At 38.7% G+C, this 27,281-nt stretch overlaps 1 protein-coding gene across 2 annotated transcripts; it reads right to left on the bottom strand.

Annotated features, from left to right (window-relative positions):
• Positions 1 to 173: 173 nt before the first annotated feature.
• On the bottom strand, positions 174 to 25,309 carry LOC137140250 (chemokine-like protein TAFA-1). 2 transcript variants are annotated; one of them, XM_067528488.1, is made up of 6 exons: positions 24,805 to 25,309; positions 23,475 to 23,619; positions 4,272 to 4,412; positions 3,040 to 3,164; positions 2,769 to 2,855; positions 174 to 2,620 (listed from the first exon to the last, which is right to left on the bottom strand). In XM_067528488.1, exons 2-5 carry the CDS (start codon positions 23,614 to 23,616, stop codon positions 2,823 to 2,825), a joined length of 441 nt encoding a protein of 146 aa, XP_067384589.1. In that variant the 5' UTR covers positions 23,617 to 23,619; positions 24,805 to 25,309; the 3' UTR covers positions 174 to 2,620; positions 2,769 to 2,822. The 2 variants fall into 2 exon arrangements, with proteins under 2 accessions (XP_067384589.1, XP_067384588.1); XM_067528487.1 differs by having other exon boundaries at positions 175 to 2,620; positions 23,475 to 23,616; positions 24,805 to 25,308.
• Between the last annotated feature and the right edge of the window lie 1,972 nt (positions 25,310 to 27,281).

Here is a 27,281-nt window from a genome sequence, read left to right as displayed (position 1 = left end):
ATTGCAGTTTTAAAGTTTGCCAAATTTACACTCTGTATGGTAATGAAGAGGGGTAGCAACTGCTTGTATGATGAGTCACAACAGATTTGCTTATGCAAATAAGCATAGCATGTGTTTCATTGAGAGCCAAAGTCTTGTCCCACGTCTGGGTTAGCATCTGTTCCACCTGACTGTGGTTCTAGATTTTTGCACAGTGGGTTTCTTGTGTACTGTAAGTCTTTGTAGAAAGTTGGCATTTATTGTGGGTTTGGTGTTTTGATTTGGTTACATACAGTTGACTTCACTATACAACCGCTTGGGGGAGAGGTCAAATAAGGGCAAAGGTCAGAAACATATAAAGAAAAGACTCGAGTAGTAGAGAGTGAGTAGCAAGTAGGAAAAGTCATATTACTGTCTCTGCCTAAATGTTACAGTTGCCCATTCATCATTTATTATATCAAATACTAATTGAGTAAACACAAATGTCCATAGTTTTCCAAGTACTATATTCAAAGAAATGTCAATAAAAAAAGATTATTTTATTGTTGCAGTGAATAGATAATAGTGGCGGCGTGGTTACTGTGGCTAGGCAGTTATTTGTTTGAAAAGACTTCATCTTTTCAAATGTGTTTATACAAGGTGAATATGTACTTTGCACAGAGTGAATGTTGTAGTTGAACTATAAAGACAGACATATATTCAATATGAAATGCAGACTCCAATTCATATCATTCCTATTTCGATAGCATATTGGCCTGTAACTCGTTGTTAGCTCAGGGATGCTTTTACAATCCAGTTTATCCTTGTTAGATAGCCAGGAGCATATCATATCAGACGAACCAATGAAAGAAACCTCTTTTATAGCAGTGTAAACAGAGGTTACTGAAACAGAGGTTTCGATATTCCTGTTCCGAAGTGTTGAGATGGGCAAACAAAGGTTCAAATTGGTCCGATGAAGAGACAAAGTTAAAGTTTAAAAGCAAAGGGGAAAAAGCATCAGGCATTTACATTATTATCTCATAAAATTGGAAAACTTTTGCATTTGAGTCAACAAACAAGCAGTGCTTTTAAATAAAGCTGAACAGAGTATACTGTAATGTATAGTAGAAAATAATGAAACAAGTCTCCAGGAATAGCTTTCACTACTCCACAAGATGGATGACACCCTGCACAACACCAGCAGTCACCCAGAGTTCCTTCTTGAATAATTTCCAGAGAGGACGAGACTGTGAAAGCAGTGGCTAGTATCCCACTGTGATACTACATCAAAGTGTTGTAAATACGAAAAAGGAGTCTTGTTACTCATTCATCTATTTGTGTATCATTCTTATTCTTATATACCTGTGTGTATAGAAAGCAAAAGTACCTGCAGCTGATTACTTGGGTGTTTTGCTTCAGGGTACATGGCAAAAGTGTTTGTGTTTGTGTGTGTGTGTCTAAATATATAGAGTTAAAAATGGTAGATGAGTTCAATTTTTTCATTTCTGACACTGAACAAACATTTTATAAACAAACTATAAGCCTGTTAATGCACAGTTTATTATTTCCAAAAATGTTTTTAAAATGTAACTTTTTTAAAATAATTTTCCAAATGTGCCACCTTATTGTGAGCGAGTGCCCTGGTTTGGCCCCCACAATAAAAAAAGAAAATGTATCTGGTTCCGCCTCTGAACTACACATGAGTTGTCTGATAAGGATACTGAATCTTCCTTCAAACCAGTCGTTTGGTGTCAAGATACGGAGTCTTGATAACTGACACCTTGCGTGGGTAGAGATGCACATAAGGTACAGGAACGATGACTTTAATGAAATTTCAGCACATATCAATAGATGGCTTCATTTTTACAATATCTTCGTTTAAATGATTTGACACAAATAAGGCATTTCAAGTATCGGAAACAACCTACTGGTATCACATTTTTGGTGAATCAATTCGTTTCAGGGAAGCCGACATGTTTCCAAGTTCGACTGGTAAAAGCCATCAAAGAGGTGATCAAAGGCAAACAAGTACCAGAAAAACAAATGGTAAAAAGACACACAAACTGTACTTTTCCATCAAAATGCATCTGTTTCATCTTCATATTGCGTCCGTGAACGTGTCAAACTTTGGCTAAGTTGGTTTCTGTGACTAAGAGTTGGGAAGAGCAAGACTGCATTCAGGGACTTGAATGATATTTACCACCATCATACAGTAAATAACGTTCATGTGCACAAGAAAGGACAGACACTTAATGTACAATATTGTTCCTCATACAATATAAAAAAAAAAGGAAAAGAAAAACCTGAGGGCCATCAACTACTGCTCATCCCATGTCCTTTGAGGTATTCCTCTCCTTTTCGTTGCTTAATAGCGTTTCACTGATGTCTGAGGAGGAACATCAGATGCTCTTCAGATATTAATCCAAATCACAGACATTCATGTTCCATCTCAAAACTTAGAAAGAAATGATGAAAATATATTCATTACAAGGTTATGATGAAGTTCCCCGCAGGCAGCTCAGAGGGTCCGTATTTTCAGTAGCCTTGAGCAGGATGTGCTTTATGTTTTCTACATCTTTTTACACTTTAATCTGAGAAGTGTTCACATTTCTTAAAGCAACTGAGGTTCATTGTCTTTGTGATAATTGGTCCTGTGACAGTGCTGAAATAAAAAGGTACATTCAGAAGTATGTAAATGTCACAAGAAATGCATATAAATCATGTGCTTTTCCATTTATAAACTATGCAATTATAGAGTTAAGAGAAATAAATGAGTATATCAGTGTTTCAGTGTAAAAACAGAGACTGACCTGGAAATTAATCTTTGCACTAGAGGCGTTCTCTTGCATCCTTTCCGCAAAGTTTTAATATGTTGATGTTGTGTATGGCTGAGTGTTCTGACAAGGAAAGGAAGGAGGAAATAGAAAGGTTAGACCAACAACTCAATTAACATGCTAAAAATCGGTCCTAATAACTATGCAGTTTTGTTGATGCCACAGCGTTTGTCGCAGAGCTGTACATTTCTTTCCCACTCCTCTGCCATAGCATCTCATTTCCCGCGGTCAAGAGAGGTTATCTTACCCTTGTGGTTTTGATCTTGTTGCCGGCATAGCACATCCAGCCTGAGTTGTCAGGGAGGGTCTTGCATTCCTCCCCCTCCAGGCAAGGCTCCATCTCACACCACCACTTCCCAATTACTATGGATGCTACAGGCAACAAAGACAAGAGGAATGGTGATGCAGGTACCTTGTACCCTAACAAAGTACAAAGCCAGGTAGCGCAGCAAAGCAGCTTAGGGAGAAATGGCCATTAAGGATGGAGTTTCTAATCCTAATTATCAAATATATTATGTCACTAAGGCCTTTGTGGCACATGTATATGCTTCAGACAACTTTTCCAGTGCAAAACAGTTGCTTATTACTCTGTGGTTTCTACATTAAATGCAGTTATACATGAATGCAGAGAGGGCGGAACTGGGACTTTTCATTGAGTGAGTGGATTGGTAGGTGTGACTGTGACTTGACTTTAATGCACGCCATATTTCTGCCGTCAGGAGAGAAAATTGCTTTAAATACAGGGTAAGTAGACAGTAAATGGTTTGTAATGTGTGACATAGGAAAAAAATCTGTCAGAGCTGACAGCGAGAGACCTCAAATTCCCCCAGTCCGCTCAGAGATTGCTATAATATTTGCAAAAGGATTTAAGATAAAAGCTTCAGGTGAGACATTTTCCTAAAGCCAATATGTGTTTTAGTTGTGTCAGGCCTGAGCAACAAATCCATTTCTTACAAGGGATTGAGCCTGTGTAGCAGACATTTGTCAAAGCATGTATAAAACCATCATGATGTATCTACCAGGTACCTATATAATGAACAGCCATTTTCCTTTGCATCTCTTTGCTCTTTATGTTATTCCCCCTTTCTTACCCTTCCCTGAGGTATGCTACATTCAGCAGTTGTGTTTGACTGTCTGCTGTTGGAGTAAAGCTTACCCCTGCAGATATCTTCTGCTGCCTGTCAGCAGCAGAATTTGGATGTGACATTAGCCCCGGTAATGTTAATCTTATCTGGGACAAGGCATTTCATGGATGACTTGGGCTTTTATTTGTACAAATCTCTGCATCTTTACGAAACATAGCAGCTTGGTCTGGAATGAGTTCACATTTTCTACATTACAGTAAATTTTCAGTCGAAATCAATTTAAAAGTGGACACCATTTTCTTCCTGCAAGGCTAGCACATTCAAAACAAATATTTTTCTTTGAGCAACCTTGGGACAACACTGTCATAAAATCTTTCTCTACTTTCATACGCACCGTCAACACATGAAGGTCTGTTCCTGGTGGTTCCAGCCACCTTCCCTGGCAGACAAGAACACTTGACTGTCTGTGACCTCTCCTCAATACGATTCTTATTACAGCATCTGTGAGCAGCAATGACTTCACATGTACCTCCCTCTGATAAGAAGAAAAAGAAGAAAAGACACAGACAAACTACATATAGTCAGCATCACAGGAAAGATCAGACAGGGAAACATTTTGGTTTTTGAAAACCTAATTTTGTAACCATTTGTGAATTTACATATATTTACATAAATCATACCATTTTGAGCCACTTGCACGTGGCCCAATTAATGGACTAATGGATTGAAACTCTAAAACCGACTAGCAAAATGCAAAGATTAAATAAAATTTCCCCCCCAATAAATGTAATGTGTTCTTTTCTGTCCCATAATTATTCATGACTCCTACAATTTATCTTGTGGCCCTGTGGAGGTGTTGGTTGTTGTAACCAGTGGACCAAACTGTATTAGATGGGTTGTGATGGTCCAACAAGGTGAAAAAATGCTTCCTACTCAAAAACGAGGAAAATCCATCAAAATACTGTAAGTCACTTATTGAAGACAAAAGTTGTTACTGGAGACGAAGCTAGCTCAACTAGAAGAGGCATCACAAGAAACTGGGACACATTTGAGATGACATGACACTGTGATGACGTGACTCAGACTAAAGCATCTGCAGGGTGGCGTCTGAACCTGCCCAAGCCTCGAATCCCCTGGTGGCAGGTAAAGTTGGGGTGGGGTTGGGGGCAAAAAGGACAATGAGGAAAAGGACTGCTCATAAATGAGAAACAATGAAACAATGGAAACAATGGAAGATCTAAACATGTGCAGTTATCAGAAGAATTGGATGAGTGGGTGGTAGAGTAGGGGACAGGCTGGATCAGAGAGGCATGAAGGAATCTGGCTCAGTAAACTTCCAAATAAAAGGACTTTCTAAAGCTACTAAAGTCAAAAGTCTGTGTTAGAGATAATTCAGTTAACAAAGTGATTTAAAACATACAGCATGAGAAGATAAGTTGATCAGGTATTTATGAACAAACACACGTAATAATTTGGAAAACTTAATGGCATGTATGTCACGCTCTATTTTCACTGTCTATATTCATATGATTCACAGTGTGTTTACTGGTGAATTTCAAGCAGTAACACTAATAAAAAACAATTTGAACAACTGTCAATAATCACACGAGTTCGTCATAAACAAGAATAATTATTCCTATGCTTTACTCTTTAAACGAGCGATGCCCCTGGAGCTTGTTGAATGGAAAATGATGTTGAAGAGATGTGTGAGAGTGGGCAGAAAAAAAAGACATCTATTAGCAAGAGAAGAGGCCTGTTTCAGGGTTATCGTGAATATGAACACTGGCTCCACAGTGCAATTATCTCCAAACTACTGGCTGTGCCCTGAAGGATGAGAGGACTGGACCGAGCTGACTCGACCCACCTCAGCCACTGGCCTCTCCCACCCACTGTGCTCAGACTCTCCACATATAAGAGTTGTGCAGCAAAGGACCATCTGACAATTACACCCGTCAGCATGACACGGGATCAAGGAGGTTGTTCAGAGAAAGTGCAGAGAGAGGGGAAAAAGTATCTAGTATATTGCCGGCAAAGTGTTTTGAAGTTATGTTTGACAATGAGCTGTGGGTTTATAAAATGTGTCATGGCTGGATTTGCATATCGCTTTACTACATTTGAATATTTTGGTTAGTGAGGCTGCCCTGATACAGAGCACTTTCTAGAAGCAAAAATGGTAAATGGTCTACAGCCGTGCACACTGTCCCTGAAAACCTGCTGTAGTGCAACATTGCAGTGCGACTAATCAAAATCCAGTTATCATTAAAGATAATTAACACTTATTTAAAAATGTTAGCATGTTTAAGCAATATGTAAAATTAGTATTGCACATTTGATGTCATCTGAACTACTCATGATGAAAAACACCTCAGGAGTTTTTCAGCTGGAAGCAGAGAATTATTTTAACTTAGGGAAGTTTAAAAGCATAAACATACATTTACACCCTAAACTAAAGCCATAGAAAGTGGCTGATTATTTATGTATATTGATTAACAACTATCGGCCCCTCCCCTCAGGGGTCACCATAGGGGAACGTGCTCCACGTGTGGATTTGGCATTGGAGTTTTTTATGCTGGATGCCTTTTCTGCTGCAACCCCCGCCCCCCCCCCAGACTGGGGGCCAGCACCAAGGTAGCTCTTAAAGGCTGGGTGGGGTCTCACTTGGTGGGGTGGGATTCGATTCTGCAGCCTTTTGCATCCCAACCTGAGGCTCTATCCATTGAGCCACCTGTGCATATTATTAGCTGAATTATTATGTTTTGGTCCTTTCGGCTTATCCTGTGAGTTCAGGGTCGCCAGTGGATCATTGTCCGCATTTTGATTTGGCACAGTTTTTACGCCGGATGCCCTTCCTAAAATCTTAAAGTTGACCTGTGTAAGATTTAGTTTCATGTTATATTTCTCCTGGTTATCTTTTTACTGTTTGTTTTGCTTAAAGTTTTTTAGGCCCAGATGATCTGAGGTCGTCATTCTCAGGTCATCTGGTCAATATACACCTAGGTTGATATTCTCACAATATCGTCCTAATTGTATATTGTGTTCCTACCATAGACTCTTATTGAAAAACTACCTCCATGGTTTCACATGTTTCTGTATTTGTGACTCTCTTTGGACAGCAGAGCAAATATAAATCCTTATTTTCAGGTGATTAAACACTAATATAAACATAATTGTAAATAGGACACTGCATTTCAGCTAATAGATTGCTCTAAATCTTACACACTGCACCTTTAAATTGAAAAGCGAGACAGAGAGATTTAGCCTATGTGTCAGGTTCTTGGTATAATTGAGTCATCAATGCAAGCTCCTGTGGGGATTAGCCAACATGGCCCCGCTTGACCTGCAGGATAGAAATAGATCACTGGGCTTGTCTAGCACTTGATGCTTTCACTTCTACCACATTCCACTAAAAATCAGCATCATCTTCTCTTATGCGCTTCTAACTATAAGAGAAGCCATAATTAGATGGTGATAAACGTGATTGCACTTCATTCAGGATTCAGTGTTTGTGCCCTGTGGATATTCAGTTTGTGGTGTGGTGGAATGCTGGGTTGTAAATCTGCTTGTGCTCAAGTCGAGTGATAGTAAACAGAACTAGTGTCAACTCCAGAAGGTGTTGATTAGATGAGTTAAAAAAAAGAAATGATAGCCAAGTTTCAATTCATGGGGTGGATAGAATTATAACATCTTTTCTTTCCCTTGGTTTTTGGCAAGTCTTTGGAGCTTTTTAGGGTTATCATGACTGCTGGCTCTGTATTTCAGAAAACATCAACAGCCTTTGGTTTAACTGAAAAAATATTTAGATCTTGTAGCCGGTCTGGGAGAATATTGCCTGCTGTCTGATGCACTCAACAAAAGGGCATGTCTGCACAACGTTAATCTCGATGTACCAGTGGAAGCAGTGGGGCATCATTTGAAAACAACAGCCCACAGGGGTTTGTTCTTCTTAATGCATCTCCTTAATTGCATAAGACAGCCCCAGATTTCCTCTTTGATCTATTAAAAACACACTACTCAACAGAATTAACTTGCATTGCTTGTTGCAAACAGAGCAAAGAATAGGGATACTATATTTGGAAATCATCACCTCCGAAGAATACATTAAAATCAAATAAAAATGCAAATCAGTGTGGTATTTCCAGCTGGCAGGTGTACTGGGTACCTTTAAACAAACGCTATGCAACACTGATGAACGCTCTTTCAGTTCAACCATGGTTTCAGTCACCGACTACAACACACTGCATGCTCTGAGACCCCATCTTTGCATTATAAATATTTCAGAGCGAGACAGAGGAAAACATGGCTGGAGATGAACACTCTCATCAGGTGATGGCTGGAACCATGCAAGGGTATAATTGTTTTCTGTATTTCCATTTTCTGCCATTATCAGTGACTTTGAAAAAAGTCAAATGACGAACAACCTGTGTGTGTGTGTGTGTGTGTGTGTGTGTGTGTGTGTGTGTGTGTGTGTGTGTGTGTGTGTGTGTGTGTGTGTGTGTGTGTGTGCACATGCTATCTAGTCCGGCAACTTTTTGATTGACAGGCAACAAGGGTCACACAGAAACGGTCATTTGTCAGGTTAGAGGTCACACAGTTGCCGAGGGTCTCAACTGGAAATGCCCTGTTTTTGTCGCAATGCTCAGTGCTCCTGTCTCCTCATTATTCTAAGGCAGGAAACCTGTCATGTGATTACCACAGATCCTTTTTAGCCCGAAAGAGCTGAAGAAGTTGTAAATTTGTGTTATATGAAGTGGAGGCTCCGTCTTTTTTTACGGGAAAGATTTGATATTGTTTTTGTTTTGTTTTTTTTTGGTTTCTTACGCTGATTTATTTGTTGTGCTGAGACATCTTTTGTTTGTCTGTTCTAGCTGTGGAAAAAATATTCCTCCCTGTGGAAACAATGAACATCTGCTATAATTAGTGTCCACGGTCCAGATTTCTCTGGTCTGCATTTTGCCTGCAATTCTCTTCAGCTTCATCTAATTCTAGGGTTACAGTTGCCATGTTCCGTTTTTATAAATTTTGAGAAATATGACATAAATGCCACTTTAAAAATCAACCAAATTGGGTTTTGTCATTGGAAAGAGGTTGACTGAATTTTGCATGTACATTCATACAGTAAAAACATTATTTGTACGTACAGGGTTGTTCAAAGTAACTAAATATATTTACTCTATTTACTCTGTTTGAATCTACTCTATTTATTTTACCACAACATTCTACACAGACAGAAAAGTGCTGCTGGTGACAGGAAAACTTAAAGCGTAATATGTAAAACCTCTGGTGAACTTTAGTGTTTTGCTTTTGTGCTGCTTATTCTGCATCACTCTAAACCATCATACTAGGATTCTGTGGAATGAACTAATGCCTTTATTAACATAATAGAATAAATATCTTAGTTTTGTAATTTCAAGCTAGGATTACTCACTTTTACTGTTAATCATGTACTTTAATTTCCCAACAGCATTGTTTGAAATTTAAAATTCCATTAGAAGATTTTCTGTTTTGTAGTTTAAAGCTTTAAAACAGTAGTTTATATAACGTGATGAAAATTATCTGTGTGTTTTTGTATTCTATATATTAAATAGGTACAAATACAATACGTAACAATAATAAGTACAAACATTTTTTTTTTTGGTCCTTTAGCCTTATCCTGAGTTCAGGGTCGCCACAGAGGATTGTTTTGTCTGCATGTTGATTTTGGCACAGTTTTTACACCGGACGCTCTCCACAATTTCTACCGGGTTTGGGACCAGCACTGCACGGCTGGGGATGGGCTGTTCGGGGCTCAGGGTCTTGCCCAGGGACACTTCAACATGTGGTCAAGAAGAGTGTCCCTGTGGTTGGTAGGCAGCCACTCTACCAACTGAGCCTCAAAAATAATAATATTAAATATCAAATACCTGAGAAATGTCAAATGAAAGGGAAATCTGCTGATTTTGAGCAAAGGCTACTAATGTTAACTTGATTTGTTAACAGCATTCATTTAAATTTTTATGTTAATAAAACTTGACCTTTTTAGTTTCACCTCTATAAAAACAACAACAGAAAGTGTCAAGTACCTTTTACACTATGGTGGGATTGATCTGTGCACTGGATAATTAGAATAAATTAGAAATTAGTCTGCATGGTAAAAAGTAAATCAGATTGCTGTTCAACTACAACTCAGACATTTAAATTTGCAGGAAATTGGCCAAATGTAAATAAGTGTGTTTTTTGGAATACAGTACACAACTTGAAATGATTTTGTTGTTTGAACTAGTAATGATAAGTACTGAATACTGAATTACAAGGACATCTGAAGTTATGTTTTAGTTGTGTAAATTAAATTGTAAGTGCACCACACTTAGCATTAGCATTGTTAAGTACAAAATATGTTCCTAGTTCAGTTTACCTGGTGTTTTTCAAGGTTTTGTATGCTTTTTATAATTGAGATTAACTAGTTAGAATTTACAGTGAGTTTTTTTAAACACCATTTTCTAGTAAAGTCAACTAATTTGGATAAGAAAAAACTCCACTCTATTCCTGTTGAGAACATTGCACTTTAAACTCCACTACACATTTAATTGCATCGTTACTAGTTCATTTAAATACAACCCCAATTCCAAAAAGTTGGGAAGATGTGATAACAGAATGCAATGATTTGCAAATCTCATCAACCCATATTGTATTCATGATAGAACATAAACAACATTTCAGATGTTGAAACTAAGATATCTTCCATTTCATGGTAAATATTAGCTCATTTTGAATTTGATGGCCAAAATAAATCTCAAAAAAGTTGGATCAACTGCAACAAAAGGCTGGAAAAGTGGAGGAGCATTTGACAACTAGTTAGGTTAATTGGCAACATGTCTACAACATGACTGGGTATAAAAGAAGCATTTCAGAAAGGCAGAACCTCTTGAATGTAAAGATGGGCAGAGGTTCACTAATCTGTGATATACTGTGCAAAAAAAAAATTCTGGAGCAATTTCAGAATATTGGTACTCAACGTAAACTTCCACAGACTTTGAAGATCACACCATCTACAGTCAATAATATCATCACAAGATTCAGAGAATCAGGAGGAATCTCTGTGTGCAAGGGACAAAGCTGAAGGTCAAAACTGAATGCATGGGATCTTCAGACCCTGAGGCAGCACTGCATTAAAAACAGGCCTGATTGACATCACTGCATGGGCTCAGGAACACTTCCAGAAATCACTGTCTGTGAATATGATTCATTTGGAATCCACAAATGTATCTTAAAGCTGTATCATGAAAAGAAGAAGCCATATCTGAACACGCCGCCATGTTCTCTGGACCAAAGCTGATGTAAAACGTTCTGTGGTCAGATGAATCAAAATTTGAAATTCTTTCTGGAAGCCATAGATGCCGTGTCCTGTGGACTAAAGAGGAGCGGGACCATCCAGCTTTTTTAAATGTGTTGCTGGCAACAAATAAAAAAATTGGTTATATTTTCTATGAAATGATAAAAAGTCTCAGTTTCAATATCTCATATGTTGTTTATGTTCGTTTGTGAAAAAAAAATGTGGGTTGATAAGATTTGCAAATCATTGCATTCTGTTTTTATTTATGTTTTACATATCTTCCCAACTTTTTTGGGATTGGAGTTGTATGATAATCTTTTTTATTACTATTAATTACTATTAATTATTAATTATTAATTACTATTAATTTGTTCCCTGCTAGAATTTCCTTCTGATGAAGTCATTTTTGTATTTTACTACCATTAAAATATATTTGTTAAAAGTGTTTTCTAAAGTCAAGTTTAATTTTATATTTAATCCTAAATCCTTAACATCTATGTTTGTTGTAGTTTCATTTCTTTGGGGAAAAAAACAAGTTAACCAAGTTTTTCGGACCCAATTCATGCCAGAGTTGCATTTCATTAAAGTAATAGTCACAAAACATTTGTAATTATAAAAGATGTCAAAAGTAAATAAATACATTTACTCCACTCAAAGAAAAGCTGCAACAAATTACTGCACTACATTTTCTACATTTCCCCTTTATTCAATATTACCTTTGATTTGATGCCTAATGCCTTAAAATTAATTTCTTTTCACCAACATTGGCAGACTGAATAGTACCACTGGTGAAAAGTAAACTCATGGAGACAGCTGGACCCCATTATATCTGTCTATCCTCTCTTTCTATTGTATCCTGTTTTTCAACCCATCACAAAGTTACTAACATCGTCTTTTGTGTCTGCAAATTGAGATTTCCTGAATTAGCGTGTTGACAGTTAATGTTAAATGAATTTATCAGTGAGCATAAAATGGCTTTTGTGAAACCTAACAAATCCTCTGGTGCTCTACACAAACTTCTCACAGAGGGATCTGCTTTGTTCAAGTTTACCACATGGAAATTTGTCGGAGCACTTAACTTTAATGCTATTATCTACACAAATGACAACACCTGGCATCAGCAGTGTCTCAGCTGCAGGATGGAGAGGGAGTGCCATTGAGTTGACGGTCTCCGGCACAATGAGTCACCCTGGAAGCCAACAACCCTGCATCAAAATCCGATGAGTTATGGACAACAAGCCCAGATGCGGGCAAACGCTATCAAATCATGCATGACATGAACGTGTAGCGCCGATTTGGAATTTCTGTGAATCGGTTCTGCCTGACTAATGAATGTGAGCAGAGTTCATGTGGGACCAGTAAACGGTTCTTCAAACATGATGAAACAGTCATTGTGCAGAGGAATTGGTCAGTCTATCTCAATAGAAATGTCACTTTTCAATAAGTATGCAATGACTCGCTGTCTACTGTAATGAGTCCAGACTGTTTGCTCGTCTCTGGAGACACTGATAGCGAGTGTACCGTCTGAATGGTAACACTTCTCTGCCATCTGTTTCAGGCGTTTGACACTGCATGTACATAAAAAAATACTAAACGTGCGATTCATAGAGGAATTCTGAACACCATCTATCATTTGGGTCTAACAATCTAAGTAAAATATGTGTTTTTAATGATAACAACACATACACACAGCAATGGGAGTAGTCACCGTTAAATACGTACATGAAGACCCTAAGGGACTCAATTTAGCAGCTCTTTCCTGTAGCTTCAGATTCCAATGACTGGTGACCAGTGGCATTATGTGTAACCCTGACCTGACTGTGTTCACACACACACATTTAAGTGCCATGTCACTATAGATCTTAATAACTGTGTGACATGTGAACGGCCGACTACATGCCCAGAGTCAAATGCAAGTCCCTGCAAATGCAGCGCTTGTTGTCTCTCTGGATAATTACATTGGTGCTTAAAAGTCATTTACAAGAGACAGCAGGCCCTGAACTCCAAACCACAGCAGTCCGTGTTGTAGAGCAGCACGCCTGTCACCTTTTAATGAGAAATGCATCCAAGGTGACTCTAATAGGCACCACTTTCGCTTTGCATGCTCACTGCAGACATCCAAGTCAGCAGGCTACAGCAGTTCTGTCGCTGACAGGAAATAGGAGCGCAAGATTAGAGAATGTCAAATTAATGCAGATGGAAGACAGTGAGAGGCACAAAACATGTGACTGCATGGTGTCAAGTTGAGTGACTATTTTTTCCTGCTTTCTGTAAAAACATCTGAAGTCCCAATAGTACTGTTGTTATTCTAGACATAAATGCTGGGTTGAAAGTGAGCGACATGTTACTCAATAAACTGCAAAACAAATTTGTTTCAAGAATGGAGAAAATGCAGAAGACTCCTGTAATGGTGTGAACAATTAAAACTGCTTGAGAAGACAAATCTGACATGTTTTGAGAATAAACAGTTTTATTACAAAGCTACAGATATTAAAGGTGTCAACAAATGATCTTTTTTTTCTTAAAAACTTTGTCTTCTTAATGCATGTGTGCTTTACGTTAAGGCTCGTGTCTGTAAGCGAGAGTGCACGTGCTTGCCGGAGAAAGGAATCAAAACAATTTACACGCAAAGTAAACTACCAAAATGCTACTTTGAAAAAAAAAAAAACACACTCTCCATGACAAATAAAACCACAAGAAATTCATGAAATATAGCTGGTGGTTTTGACAACATGTCACACAAAGAGATTGGTGCTGTGCAGTGGGCCAAAGATGGGCGATACTTTATTGAAATGCAAAATGACTACTCACGGAGAGGAGCTGGTGTTGTTTTAAGATGCATGAAAACTGCATGGAACAGAGGAAGCAGTGAGTAGGAGAGAATGGCTTTTTTCATCTGCATGTGAGCCTCAAAGCTTGTCATCTCAGCGCAGGCCCAAGCCACTGAAAGACTGGTTCATATCAAGGGAATTAAATGCTATTCAGGCTCTCAACCAGTAGGACCCACACATGAAAAATGTGGTTATTTGGCTTTTATGGTGGAGATGTGTGACTTGCTAAGCATGACTGTACAACAGCAATCACACCCGAGCTTTCATGCCCATTAAACACACGCAAACAAAGGCACTATCCACTTGTAGCAAGCTTTAACTTTTTTCTTTTTTGAAATGGGCAAACAGAAAAATTACAATGTGAAAGTATGTCTTTTGTTGGTTTGATGTCATTCATTTTTAAATGTCAAACTGTTTTTGTTCCTCTGTCTAGCCCTTTTCCCTGACTGGTCAATGTCCATAACTGGTATTTTATATTTTTAGATTGTTTGCTCTGATGAAAGAGTTCATTCAGTGTGAAAAAAAAAAAAAGGAATCAGAGATAGAGCTGAGTCAGAAAGCCTTTAGAGAACAGCTGCTTGCCTCTGATGTGACTGCTGGCCCCTCTCACTGTTGGCCAGACAATCTTCACAGGGGGCCAGAGTGCCTGCGACATGTAAACTGTGTAATAATACAAAGGCCATAAGACCTTTCATGCTGTGTGACATGCACTTGGGAGGAATGGTGGCTGTGATTGTGCAAGACCTGCATACATTGAGGGGACATTCATACTTATTCAGTATTCGATACAAAAAAGCAGCACCTCATGTTACACTGTCAACATTTTGATCACATCTTTCTGCAATTAAGGAAGGTACATAACATGTGTTGTATAGGAAAACACTTTTATCGGCTGCACACGTTTGGAGCCACGCATAGAGTTAATGCATTTACTTTACATTTAGTCAAATGAAGAATCACATACCCAACAAAATCATAAACCTCGAAATCAAACGTAATTCCATATATCAGTTTATTGCCATTTGATTACTTCTTCAGCAGTAGGACATGATATGTTTCAGTCAATCCTTCTATCTTGTTGTTCATATTTGACAAACAGTGTTTTCCCACTTTTCTCCCCCATCTTCACACTCCAGTCTCTCTAGGAAAGGAAATTGGATATGTAGTGTAAATATGCCAGAGGACTTATGGTACACCAAGGAGATATTACAGCAGGAAGAAAACTGAAATCTGCAATAGAGACTGATAAACGCAATATTAATTACTTTGCTTATTTCTTATACTACCCTCCCCCTTGGAACCAATTAGTAAGTTGAGATGCTTCTTTTCAGTTTAATGAGGTCTAAGTAATGATAATGAATTTCATATTCCTGCCAAGCATTTAAAATAGGCTTCCACAATGCCATATAAAACCGTTTCTCGCGCTACAATTCCCACATTGCAAGAAGTATTTATTTCATTGAGAGAATCAAAAATGATGAAATAAGGTCCCATTGTACCACTACAAATACAGAATATGAGTTAATAGAAGTAGTTTTTTATTCATGCTTACACAACTTCAGATCCGTTTTTTAACTAGATTTAAAAAACAAAAACAAAAAAAAACATAGTTTTTGAGGGTCATAGCCTCCTAAAAGTCACATTAAAATTCCACGATAAATGGCCATTAGTTCAGTGACAAAAAAAAAAAACAGTTCATTGTCTAAAGAGCAGGAAAAGCTTGAGGGCTGCCACACCTCCATGAGAAGAAAAAAGCTATGGAGGGGAAAAAAAAGGTCTGTTACAAATTTGCTATATCGCTACACCTCTTTATTAATGTGGGTTAGGAGGACATTTGGCACCAGGGCAGCCTTTTTTTACCTTGGCAGGGAACTTATTTGCAGGAAGAATTCTCAGTGTGCACGACAAGACAAGGAAGTCTGAACTACCTGATATAATATTTACACTGGGGACACAAGCTATTATTAATTTAGCAGTAGGTTTTGTTTCAGGGCAAAAATGTTGAATTAAAGAGGAACAGTACTCATACATCAACCCACACAGGCTTGTGCAACCATTGACATCAGCAATTACTGTGAAGTGTGGTGATGGTGGGATCCTTTCCATTGTGAGCGCTTGTTTTCATTCTCTGACATGAGAACAAAATATAGAAGAGGTTGGCTCCATTTTTTTTCATAGTATTAATCAAGAGACGTTTGAAGTGCTGTCGCCATGCTGGTTACATTTCCTGCCATCTGTCACTCTCTCAACTGGATTTGGCTTTGTGGCCACAGGTGTAAAAACACAAAACAAGATAAAAGATGCATTTCCACCATAAATTCCTGGTACTTTTTTCCAAAGAATTAAAGTCTAAGAACCTCCCTTGTGGTAAAATGCATTGTAACTTGCATTGTAACTTGCAACTTGCAAGTAGGACCAAAGCTTGAAGCACTCAACAAAACACTCTTGCACTCACTTCCTACTATCTGCTTTTAAATGAACATTGCAGCCAAAATCTCTTAATCCTTCAATCCTGAGCACTAAAATTCACCTTTGCAGCCTCCACCCCAGTAATAGTAACAACCCCAGATTAAGGATGACCCAGAACTAAATTTAGATCCTGGTTCTTCTGTTGGAAATGCAGTTAGAAGAACTAAGTCGAACAAATGGTCCCTAGTCCGAGGAAACTGACGACAGAGACACACAACTATTAAAAACAAAAGACAAAAAAAAAAACAAACACAAAAGCGACCCAAAATGTGAAAAAATTAGAGACAATGCAACTTCAGCAAGAAATAATGAAGAAATAAACAATTCTCACAACCATCAGTCCACAAATTAACCACAAAGAGACACAAAACTAACAAAAGGAGATGTAATATCCACAGATACACAAAACCAAACATCCAAAATGCATTGCATGACACAAAATAACTAGACAAAATATTACCACACAGATGTAAAATAAACACAAAAAGGCAAACTGACCACACTGTGACACAAAACTATTAGAAAATATGCAAAAGGACCATTGAGCAGGGTGATAGTAAAACCGTTAAACCAACACAAAGCAAATGAAAGAACTACAAAATTTAAAAAAAGAAAAAACCCTGGAGAGAAAAATGAACAGGAACAAATGCAATGTAAAATGTAAAATGACATTCAGGCGCCCAAATCAAACATTTTTAAAAATGTGCTTGGTCGACTGCAGATACAACATGATTACAGCTAACATCAGCATTACACATTAATTCATATTAGGAATGCTATACCATAATCTAATTTAGCTACTATTCATCAATAAATTTGACGAACATTGCTTTATGCGACAAAATAGAAAACACATTTTTTGTTTTCCTATTTGAGCTTAAGAAAAAGAACCGAATCCATAACAGCTGAGCTTTATTTTGGACTATTTCTGGATTAAAGCAGGCTGAAGGAGCCTTTTATCAAGACTGAGGGTTTCACAGTCAACTATCCTTCAGCTATGTGTCAGCTGTCACAACAACATATTTAGAAACACTGCTGCTAACTACTAAACAAAACAAGGGTCTAAAAGTCTTGCTAATGATGCTGAGAGGATGCACTGCGTCTTCTTAATACCGAACTGAGGCAAAGTGGTTTGCAATGATTAACTCGTAAAGGCCTTCTGAGGCAAAATGTGTGGCACTATTGTCAGCAGTTGTTAAACAGCAAATGTCTCCTAAATACAAGTCTCTTTAATGTGCACTTGTGATAAAGTCTCACAGAACCACTTGGCCAGAGGCTCTAAAATAAATGTACTTTTTAATTTAGGGTGTAATAACACACATTTTATACACTTTTCAGCTATTTGGTTTAGTGCACAAACTCTTTCAAATCAATCCACCTTCTGAACACAGTATTAACAGTTTTAACAGTGTAAATCAAAGCTACAGTTTCCATTTTACGACTATCATAAAGCCCCAACCATAACTATTTTGAAGTGTTTCAGCTGTTGACTGTTTATCTGTAGCTCATCTAATATTCTTCACACTTTTTACCTTTAGGCTCATTTCTCAGGTCAGGACCAGAGATTACATTACCCCGAACTAAATTATTCATTTTATTCTGACTCCTCCAGTTCCCGGTATTCCTCTTTTTTTGAACAATTTTCTGGTGTCAGAATGTCAAAATTATTGAAAATGATGACTCAAAGCTTAGCAGGTCTCTTTGTTCAACCCTTTCTCCTAAAAATTAGGTTTCGATACAACTACACTGCTCACGCAAATGGCTTTTCTAGGGAACAAGCCTAAAACTGCATGTTTTTTGTTAACATAATCACGACGTGCTGACAATTGACTTAAACGGCAAGACAATTAATAAAATGATCCCAGTGATTTATATATTTCAAGCACTGTAAAAAATGAACGCAGACATTGCATATTATGATAAAACTCTAAATTAATAAATAACAACTAATAGTAGATCAATCAGTAAAAAACATCTTCAACCCAGATAATTTTTCATTAAAGGTGGTGCAAATATCTAATTGACTGATGTAGAAAAGAAATTAGCCACTTTCTTATTCTAATTTCTGTCACTGTGAGTAAAGTTGTTCATTGCACGATTCAACATTTGATAAAATCTGACTGCAAATTTTGCTGGACTATTGTCTTCACTTGTCTTTATTATTTACTATATATCCTTTTTACTATTAGTAATCACTTTTTACTATTAGATCACAAGCTGAGTACCTAGCACCTTACCATGGGCAGTGGGGTGGGTAATCAGAGGCCAATAACAGATGGCCACTCCTCTCCGCTTTCTTGTCTAAATGTAAACTCTGGTTTAAGTACAATCTATGAGTACATCATACATCAAGCACAGGGTTTTTTAGATATGGTTATGGCCAAGAACATACCTACATTCTGAGGTGTTACTTTGTGTTCAATACTAATTGGAAAATATTAGCATCCTAACATGCTAAGGCGAAGTGAGGAAGATGGAAAGCATTACACCTGCTAAACATCAGCATGATAAACATATTATTTTGAGCATGTTAGGTTGCTGACTTTCACAATTCAAGGTAGTGGTGTGTTCATTGCAGTCCCAGGGAGACAGTAACATACTGTAGTGTCGCTGAAGAACAATGATTTTGTTTTACAGGGTCTTTGGAGATTTGAGTGACTTTTTTAGGGTATGCAAGGGAAATGAGATAATGTGTTTCTTGTTTTCTCTCATGTTGTGTCACTGACACGAACATACAGACACACAAAAGATGGAGATGTTTATTTGTGTTATTGTTGCAATAACATGATTATACAGCACAAATGTGATACAGTGTGGTTTAGGGCAGTACATCTAAAAACAAAGACCTACCTGAAGCAGCATATCCTGAGAAATTTCCTTTTTTGGCCAAATGATCAGTCAAATATTCCAGAAACAGAAGTAGAGTATGAGCTTGACAATGCTGCCTCAGAGGTCATGAGCTGACAGCAAAATAGCAGAGTGCTGCCAGCAGTGTGCGAGATTATATTGCAGTGACACATGTCCAATACAACAGCACAATTCATAAAGTTAGAATATGACAGGCTACGGAAGGACATGTTTGAATTGATGGGTGTGTGGGTGGGGTATGGTGGTCGGTTTAGATTTACTCCAAAAAGTTTTCAAGCTATTTTATTTTAAATTTGTAGCTCAGTCTCTGTAACAGACAGAATATATCTCTAAATGGTCCTAAAGTATAATATGTATAGTTAAAAATAAATAAAAATAAGTTTCTCCTTGAACAACCATAACACCAACCACACAAAACGTGTAAACCTTGTGAGTGTTTAACGCCCCTTTTGCTAATGCTTCAGGATTCTGGCTAAGACAAGTCATGAAAGAGAGGGACAGAGACAATGTTGGCTAATTAATTAAGCTGTGGGCCACAGAAATTCATTTTGCATATAAGCGTTGTGACCACAAACCATAGCCCCTGTACGGAATTGGGTGAAAGACTTCAATTAAACATGCTGTTTAAACAAATATCCACAAGCTTAGAGGAGCTCTCTTTTATGAATAATTCAGAGCCTGAAAGAGGAAATAAATGGGAAATTCTGAAATATGTAAAACCTACTTGTAGCTGTGAGCGTACAGTAATAATTATGGTGCAAATTGTCTTAAGATTCATTTACTTAAGAATCTATTTTTCTTTCGGGGTTAACCGAGGGAATGACACACGATGTTATTGGTGGTATAATATACGATGTAACACAAGCCAAACAGAGCAATAAATAAATAAATAAATAAATAACAAACACAAACTCTCTCCAAAGGCTATAGATAAAATGTCTAGTGTTTTACAGTGTGGTCAGTGGACCTTCTACTTCACAGTAGCATGTGTAACAACATCAGCACAAAAATGCTGAGCTCCAGATGTGGAGAGGCCTCTGGCTAAGGCTGCATGCCACTTCCCATTGGCACTGCTGTGGAGCAACGATGACACTAGTAAGAGAAGGGTTGAGAGAAGGTCTAGGGGAGGGGTGGGGGAAGATGTATGTCAAAATAATTTGCCTCCAGGAAGCATTATATAAGGCTATTAAATTGTCAGTGTCTAAAACAGTACATAGAGGATACAACCTTTGTTTGTGACAGCTGAAAATCCATTTTTCATGTTTGTTTCATTGTGAGCTTTAGCAGTGTGGAGTGGTTTCTTTTGTTGGTGCGCAGAGGGGAAAAAAAGTCCTGATCGTCTGCTGCTCGCTAAAGCTCCGAAAAGGAAGACATGAGGGATATAATGGCATTTTTACTCTGGAAAGAGATGAAACTATAGGCGTACTCTATATATTCGAAGAAAAGTTACTTAACACTGAATTTACATCCATGTTCAAAAGGTACATGTCGAAGAGGCACTGGCAACTGGAGGGAGGGTAATTACAGGCACTATAGAAGATTATATTTGTAGGTAACAGCCTGAGAGGAGAGAAACACAGTGAAATGGAGTAACCAGAAAAGTATTTATGAGTTTTGGGGTATTTTAAATTATAATTAATACAGTGGCTACTTGGACTCCCCATTACAGTTGAGCTGTTTCTGCTAGTGTTTCCAGTTCTGCTTTTCTACATATGCTTTTTATCACTATGCGCATAAACTCGCAGCAAGAAAACCGTGAGGTAAAAAAATGAGAATTGATGACCTTTCGCTTACGTACAGCTTGACCCTGCAAATACAACTTGTTGGTGGGAGGGAGTTCACGAGGGAGCAAGGCCACCTCAGGCAGCCACTGTCTGCTTTTTGTCGTACTCTCTGCTAACACCTCCACATGATGCACTACATTAACAATGGCCCTGTTTCTTCCAGTGGAAACAGACTGCTGCTCTACACATTCAACACACCTTTGTTCTCTCTGCAGTGAAGCATAAATTTCAGTCTTTACCTTTAGCTAAATTGTTACGCCTGACAAAGAATAATTTTTTACACCCGCAATGCATATTTTCAGTTGCTGGCCTAGATTGTAAAATCGATGCAAGAAAGAGTTATTTTTCTTTCTTTCTTTTTTTTTTTTCTTTTACTTCAGCAAGTCAAAGTTTTAGGCAAGAAAATTTCTCCTTCTGTGCTTTCCTCTAGACATGTTCAGGGGTCAAGAAATACATGACCCCAAAAGCAACATCTCTGCCCGGCACTTTACGGATGCACGACAAACACAATCTGTTCTCTTTTGTCCACCGTTCACGCTCTTTGCACCAAATAAATACAGAACCTTATGAATCATACCACAGAGAGCAACACTGCCTGTACTAGGCAGGCAGACAACAGCCCTAAGCATATCTGAGAGAGTGGCAGGCAGCAATCTGTAAGTAGAGGTGTAGGGTGGAAAAGCAGGCTGCCTCCTCCGAATCATTGAGCATACACAAGCACCTACTCATGGGTCATCCAGCTAATGGACTTCTGTACACACACTCTTTGCTATAGGACTGCCAATATGTCGGTGAGCCAGTGGAACAGTTGCTTATGCGCTGTCAAAAGGAATTATTACCGAGAACACGTTCAGAGTGAGCAGCACAATGCTACTGATAAATCTGTAATCTTCCTGTCTTGTATGCCTTTTCACGCTACATGCATTTTTATTTACAACTACTAATTCATCTAGAGTTTGTGAGTGTTGAAAGGATAAAAAGATAAGGTTGCAATTTAACTGTGCACAAAGTCACCACACTTGATTGACTTGCGCTTTTTTCTAAACAACGTGTCCCCATAGATCTAAATTTCTATTGGCAAGGACGCAACTGATCTCTGGCCCTCTGTAATCTCGATTTCCTCTGGTAATACCGGTCACTGTGAACTTGTGGCATTTCGCTGCCTTTAATGATTGGCCCAGTGGTCTGCAACCAATGGCCTTCTTGCCACCAATTCATGACCCGTCAACCTCAATCCTCCCACCAATCCAACAGGCGCACAACACACAGCACAAAAACAAATGTCCCAGTGTCAGAATCAATCTAGACAGGCATCCCATCCTCCTCTCATAAAACTGGCATCTCATTTATCTAGGAGTGAGAACTGGCCCTACTATGGTAAATGGAATGACAGGGCATTTACACTTTTTGTAGCAAAGGGACCTGAAGGATTCAAATTGTTTCTCTTTGAACTTGTTTTCTCCAAAGAGATACCTGGATGAACATTTGAAATATCAGTTTCATTTCTTTTTTGTTGACACGAGACCTCTTTCTAGTAGATATTCCATTTGTTCCTTTTTCCCTTTCTTTCTATGATTTTTTTGTCACCTCCAGTACACACATGCAGGCTGTATGTAATGAAATCAAAGTGCTGGAGCAAAAAGTCTTGTGGCTCACATTATTGAGAATATTGAAAAAAAAAAAAAAAAACGTTGCTGACATGCTTAAGGTGCACCAGCGCATGGAAGACAGACACCGAAGAGCTGCACACTCATGCAGCGATTGCACATGTTCCTTTGAAGTTCTGACAGCATCAGGCTTCGTCTTCTCTGCTGAATCCTGAGATCACAATTATTTACCACGGCTCACATTTGTCTGATACAAAACAAACGTTCAACTGCAGTGTTTTGCTTAGATTCTATTCAGCGCAATTTTACGTGAAGCACAATTACACAGACGGACTTGATGGGGAGCAGTGTAGCATGAATATCAACTGTAATAGCCCAAGAAAGAAAAGTGCAAAGGCATTCACTGTCTATCTGTGTGATCTTTGGTACAGATACTCACACACTATCAAGGCCAAATCTTAATGAAAAACAGCCACTGCACAATGTGCCTGCTAAATAACTTGTTGTTGGTCCAAGCTCAACTGCTAATACATTAATGAATGCAATAACTTGAAATTGAAATGTGAACCCAGAACCCAGAAATATAAAGTGCCATTTTCTCCAAGCACATGATTGAGCAATTAAACACCTTTACCCAAGCATTGGAGCAACTTAAAGGCAACTTTTTGTCTCAATTTGATGCTTTTGAGAAAGCAGCAGCAGCAGGAGAGGAAGCAATGCGGGACTCACCGATCATGTGAACTGTGGTTCGCCCAGGCCGCGTCCCATGATGCTGTTGGATGGTGTCGTAGAAAGTGGCCTGACACAGCTGAATGGCAGTCACACTGACCCAGAGGCACAGGCAGAGCAGCCAGGACATGACGGGACACATCTGCTAAGAACCGGCAGAGGTGGAGTCAACGCAAACTACATCATGTTCTCAACCTATGACCTCAGCTCCCCTCGTGACACACACAGGGGCATGCACACACACACACACACACACTCATGTCTGAGTGTGGAGTCATGAGCAAAATAAATAAATTAATACTTTTCCACATTTTATACAAGCACTTTTGGTCTATAATTGGCTTTAACGCCCCTCAGTGGAGTCTTTTAGTCATCGGAATTTATCATTAGCATGATTATATAAGTATGACTTTTTTACTGTTTCCCCTTCCTAGTTTGCCCTGTCTTGTCCCTGAGCCACAACACTGCAAATGTGGAGTGATCCCTGGGGAGTTTTTCCCATGCAGCATAGATTTCCCCTGACAGGCTGACTCCCTTCAACTCCTGAGCTGTGCTCCTGCCTCAAAACCAAAATCAAACTTAAAGAATGATAAGATTTCACAAGCAGCTGGCTGCTGAGGTTTTTTTTTTGTGTGTGTCTGTCAGAATAATGTGACAGTGACACAGCAGTAATAGGAATCAAAAGCCCTATAATGTTTCACCATGCTGTTTAGATAAGAAGCAGTGACGAGTGCTCCTGGTCATAAGAGGAGCGTGGCTGTAAAAGAAATTCTATGAAGGAGAAAATATGAAAATTTTTCAACCCTGAAATTGATTCACAACTATTTTATTTAAGCAACAAACTGCAAACAAACATTAGATTTTTCATCTTTTTGAATGAATATCATGATTGCAACATGATACTGCATAAATTCAGGTTACATAAAAACTTTCATCAAACCTTAGGCAGGAAAAAACGTGTTTTGCACATTAATTACCACCATTAGGTTATTAATTAATCCATGGCTTCCTATAAATACAATGCTCTACAGATAGAAACATCCAGGCCTTTCATGTGTCCATTGTGTTAAAAGTCAAAGAAAAGTCCAGACTAAACTAATCCAAATTAGCTCATAATAATTATTTTAAGTAATCCTAAATGAAATGCTTATTTATTGTATTATCAATATGAAATCACTCATAGAATAATGCAAAATAAAAATGCATCACGAAACACTTGTTCTTCACTTGTGCAGATTTCCCATTTTGCATCTTCCTCATGCAAGAAGCAAAACTCTCAACAATTTAATCAATTCTTTGTTTGCTCAGACTAAAAGGGAGAAAACCTTACCTGAGCAACCCAACAAAAAGTGTGTAAATATCTCAGCAGACTGACATAAATCCATCCATAATGCTTCTCATGTTGATTCCATCCAGTAACTCGAGAATTTAGCTCGAGGAGGGAAGTCCACTGACTCTGCCTCCCTGCTCCACACTTTGATAGCAACAGTCCAGTGATTCAGAAATGACCGTCAAGCCAGAGTCAGGAAACAGATTTACAGCTCTTTCGAATCCACCTTTGAAATATCACTGCTTTCCATTGAGGAGCTGCTCCCACTGACACTGAATTCATTTGCCCCTTTGCTTTTACAGGCACGTGCAGAGTGCTCCTTAATTAACTGTAGTGAATTCTCTTCTTTCACCGGCTGCATCCTTCCAGTGAGAGGGAGCCTCTGAGCAGCAGCTCTCGCTGAGTCCCCCCTCAGCGAGCACTAAGAAACAAATGTTGCCGTACAGCCTGGCTGAGTGTAAAGACTGTATCACATGTCTTAAAGCCAGACTGCCTCTGGTATAGATGGCATGGTGGGACTCCACCTGATCATATGCTTCTGACAAATGCAAATCAGGGAAACTGGCAGCACTCGCGACACTGTGACCACATGATTACCAATTATTTACATTCAGACTGGATTTCTTTTTCTCCTGAAGCAACGCACATTTGAATTCTTTCCTTTCATTTTTGCCAGCCACTTTCTATTCTGCCCTGCACTGAGAAAGCTAAGAACATCCTTAATGTTTTTACGCCATTAAAAGTTAATCCAAGACACTTAACAAGAAAGTGACAATGTCATTGTAGCGGATGCAAGCACACGAGGAGGGAAAGAAGTAAAGCCTAAGTCCTCATCTTACCTTGATGTTGTTAGAGGGGGAGCATAGAAGGTTAGGAAAGAGCATGTTTGCACATGCTGAGCAGAAAGGAAAATTGAAAGTGAATTGTGCTGAGAAATAATAATGTCCACTCAGCTGAAGGTAACAGCTACAATGAGTGAGTCCTTCAGTGTGTGATGGAGGTGTACAGTAATGGTGATCGTAGCAAAAGAAGGGGAGGTGGGTGCAGTTAGCTGGAGTAAAACATCACGATCAGTATGTGTGGGGAAAGAGCTCAATCTTTCCCATTGCCTGTGACTTTCGCTGCACGGTGAGCTCGACTTTTTGCATTGTGTCTGGATTTTTTATCACTGGCATGCAGAACATGCCCAAGGCCTGCAGCTCACACTGCCATCTCGACGGCATAAAGACTTCACATTTTATTTTGATGCTTGCTCGGGAAGACAGGGTGCATTCCCAGTTCAGGAAGGAGTGAAGAATACACGGAGTGAGAAGAACAGCAAGGAACTGCTTAAGATGTAGGCACACTACAGCACAGCATTAATGTCTGAGGCTTTGGCACAGTCAACTTTGTACAGAGGGGATTTGGGGCATAGAGGAGGAAGCCAAATAGCATAAATTGCTGAATTGTTCTGAGCAGAACAATAGTTTCCAGAGATAGGGCAGTCATTAATTGTTCATAGACATTTTCCCATGTTGACGCTGAGCTGTGACACATAAGGACCGAACTTTATTGGAGCCATCTGTTTCGGGGGGTTCACAAATGTGTGGAATTCCTGGAGAACACTAGAGGCTGCCTATCTCAAACAAAGACTCCCGGAATCAATAATGCTATTGATCTTTATTCCTATGACACACACAGACAATTATCCAGAGCACTTGGAAAGAAATGTCTACTGTCAAACTGCTTTTTTTTGTAGCTCTCTCTGGTTGAAAATCTCAAGCCTGCTTCACCTCTGACCTCATCCAGCATCACTGATGGGTGTGGTGAAAAATGAGTGGGCGATGTTAAATTATTTGTTATCCAATAGAGTATAAAACCAAAGCAGTGACACAAGTTATAAATAGGGAGTGTTTAATAAATTACTTTTGCATCAGCCATTAAAAATTACCAACAGATTCATGTTTCCATTCAGAGATATCTAGCTGTGGTGTACTAATGACACATGACTTGGTTTATCAGGAGGATGATGCTATAGTGCGATGGATCACAGAATGTCAGTGTCAAAGAAGCAATAATCTTTAGGCGAATCGTGACTTTCTTACTAATCATAACCAACTTTATTTACTGCCTCTACCTAACCTTAATGTTTCTGTGCCTAACCCTAATTAAACTGCTTTGTCTGTTTTAACCCAATGGTTTTTAGAGTCAAGAGCAAAAAATGTTTTTAAATAGCATGAAACTGGCCACTTCAGCCGATCGACTTTCGTTGCCTGGCACCGAAAACGAGTGGAATTTCAACAGACGCCCGCCCTTGAATGTATGTCTGCTATATTTGCAGTGCAACAAACCAATCAAAAAGATTTTCTCCTGACCTGCAGACCACCAGTTTCTGTCTGAAAAAGGTTCATGCACTGCTGATTCAATGGAGTCATCCATGAACGGTTCTGACGGCTGCTCTCAGAAAAGTTCCTTTGAAAAAAGGACAATTTTTTTAT

The sequence above is a fragment of the Channa argus genome, chromosome 13 (genome assembly GCF_033026475.1).
Source record: "Channa argus isolate prfri chromosome 13, Channa argus male v1.0, whole genome shotgun sequence".
Classification (NCBI taxonomy): domain Eukaryota; kingdom Metazoa; phylum Chordata; class Actinopteri; order Anabantiformes; family Channidae; genus Channa; species Channa argus.
The sequence above is the reverse complement of the archived record's forward strand: the minus strand, read 5'-3'. Positions and strand labels throughout refer to the sequence as shown.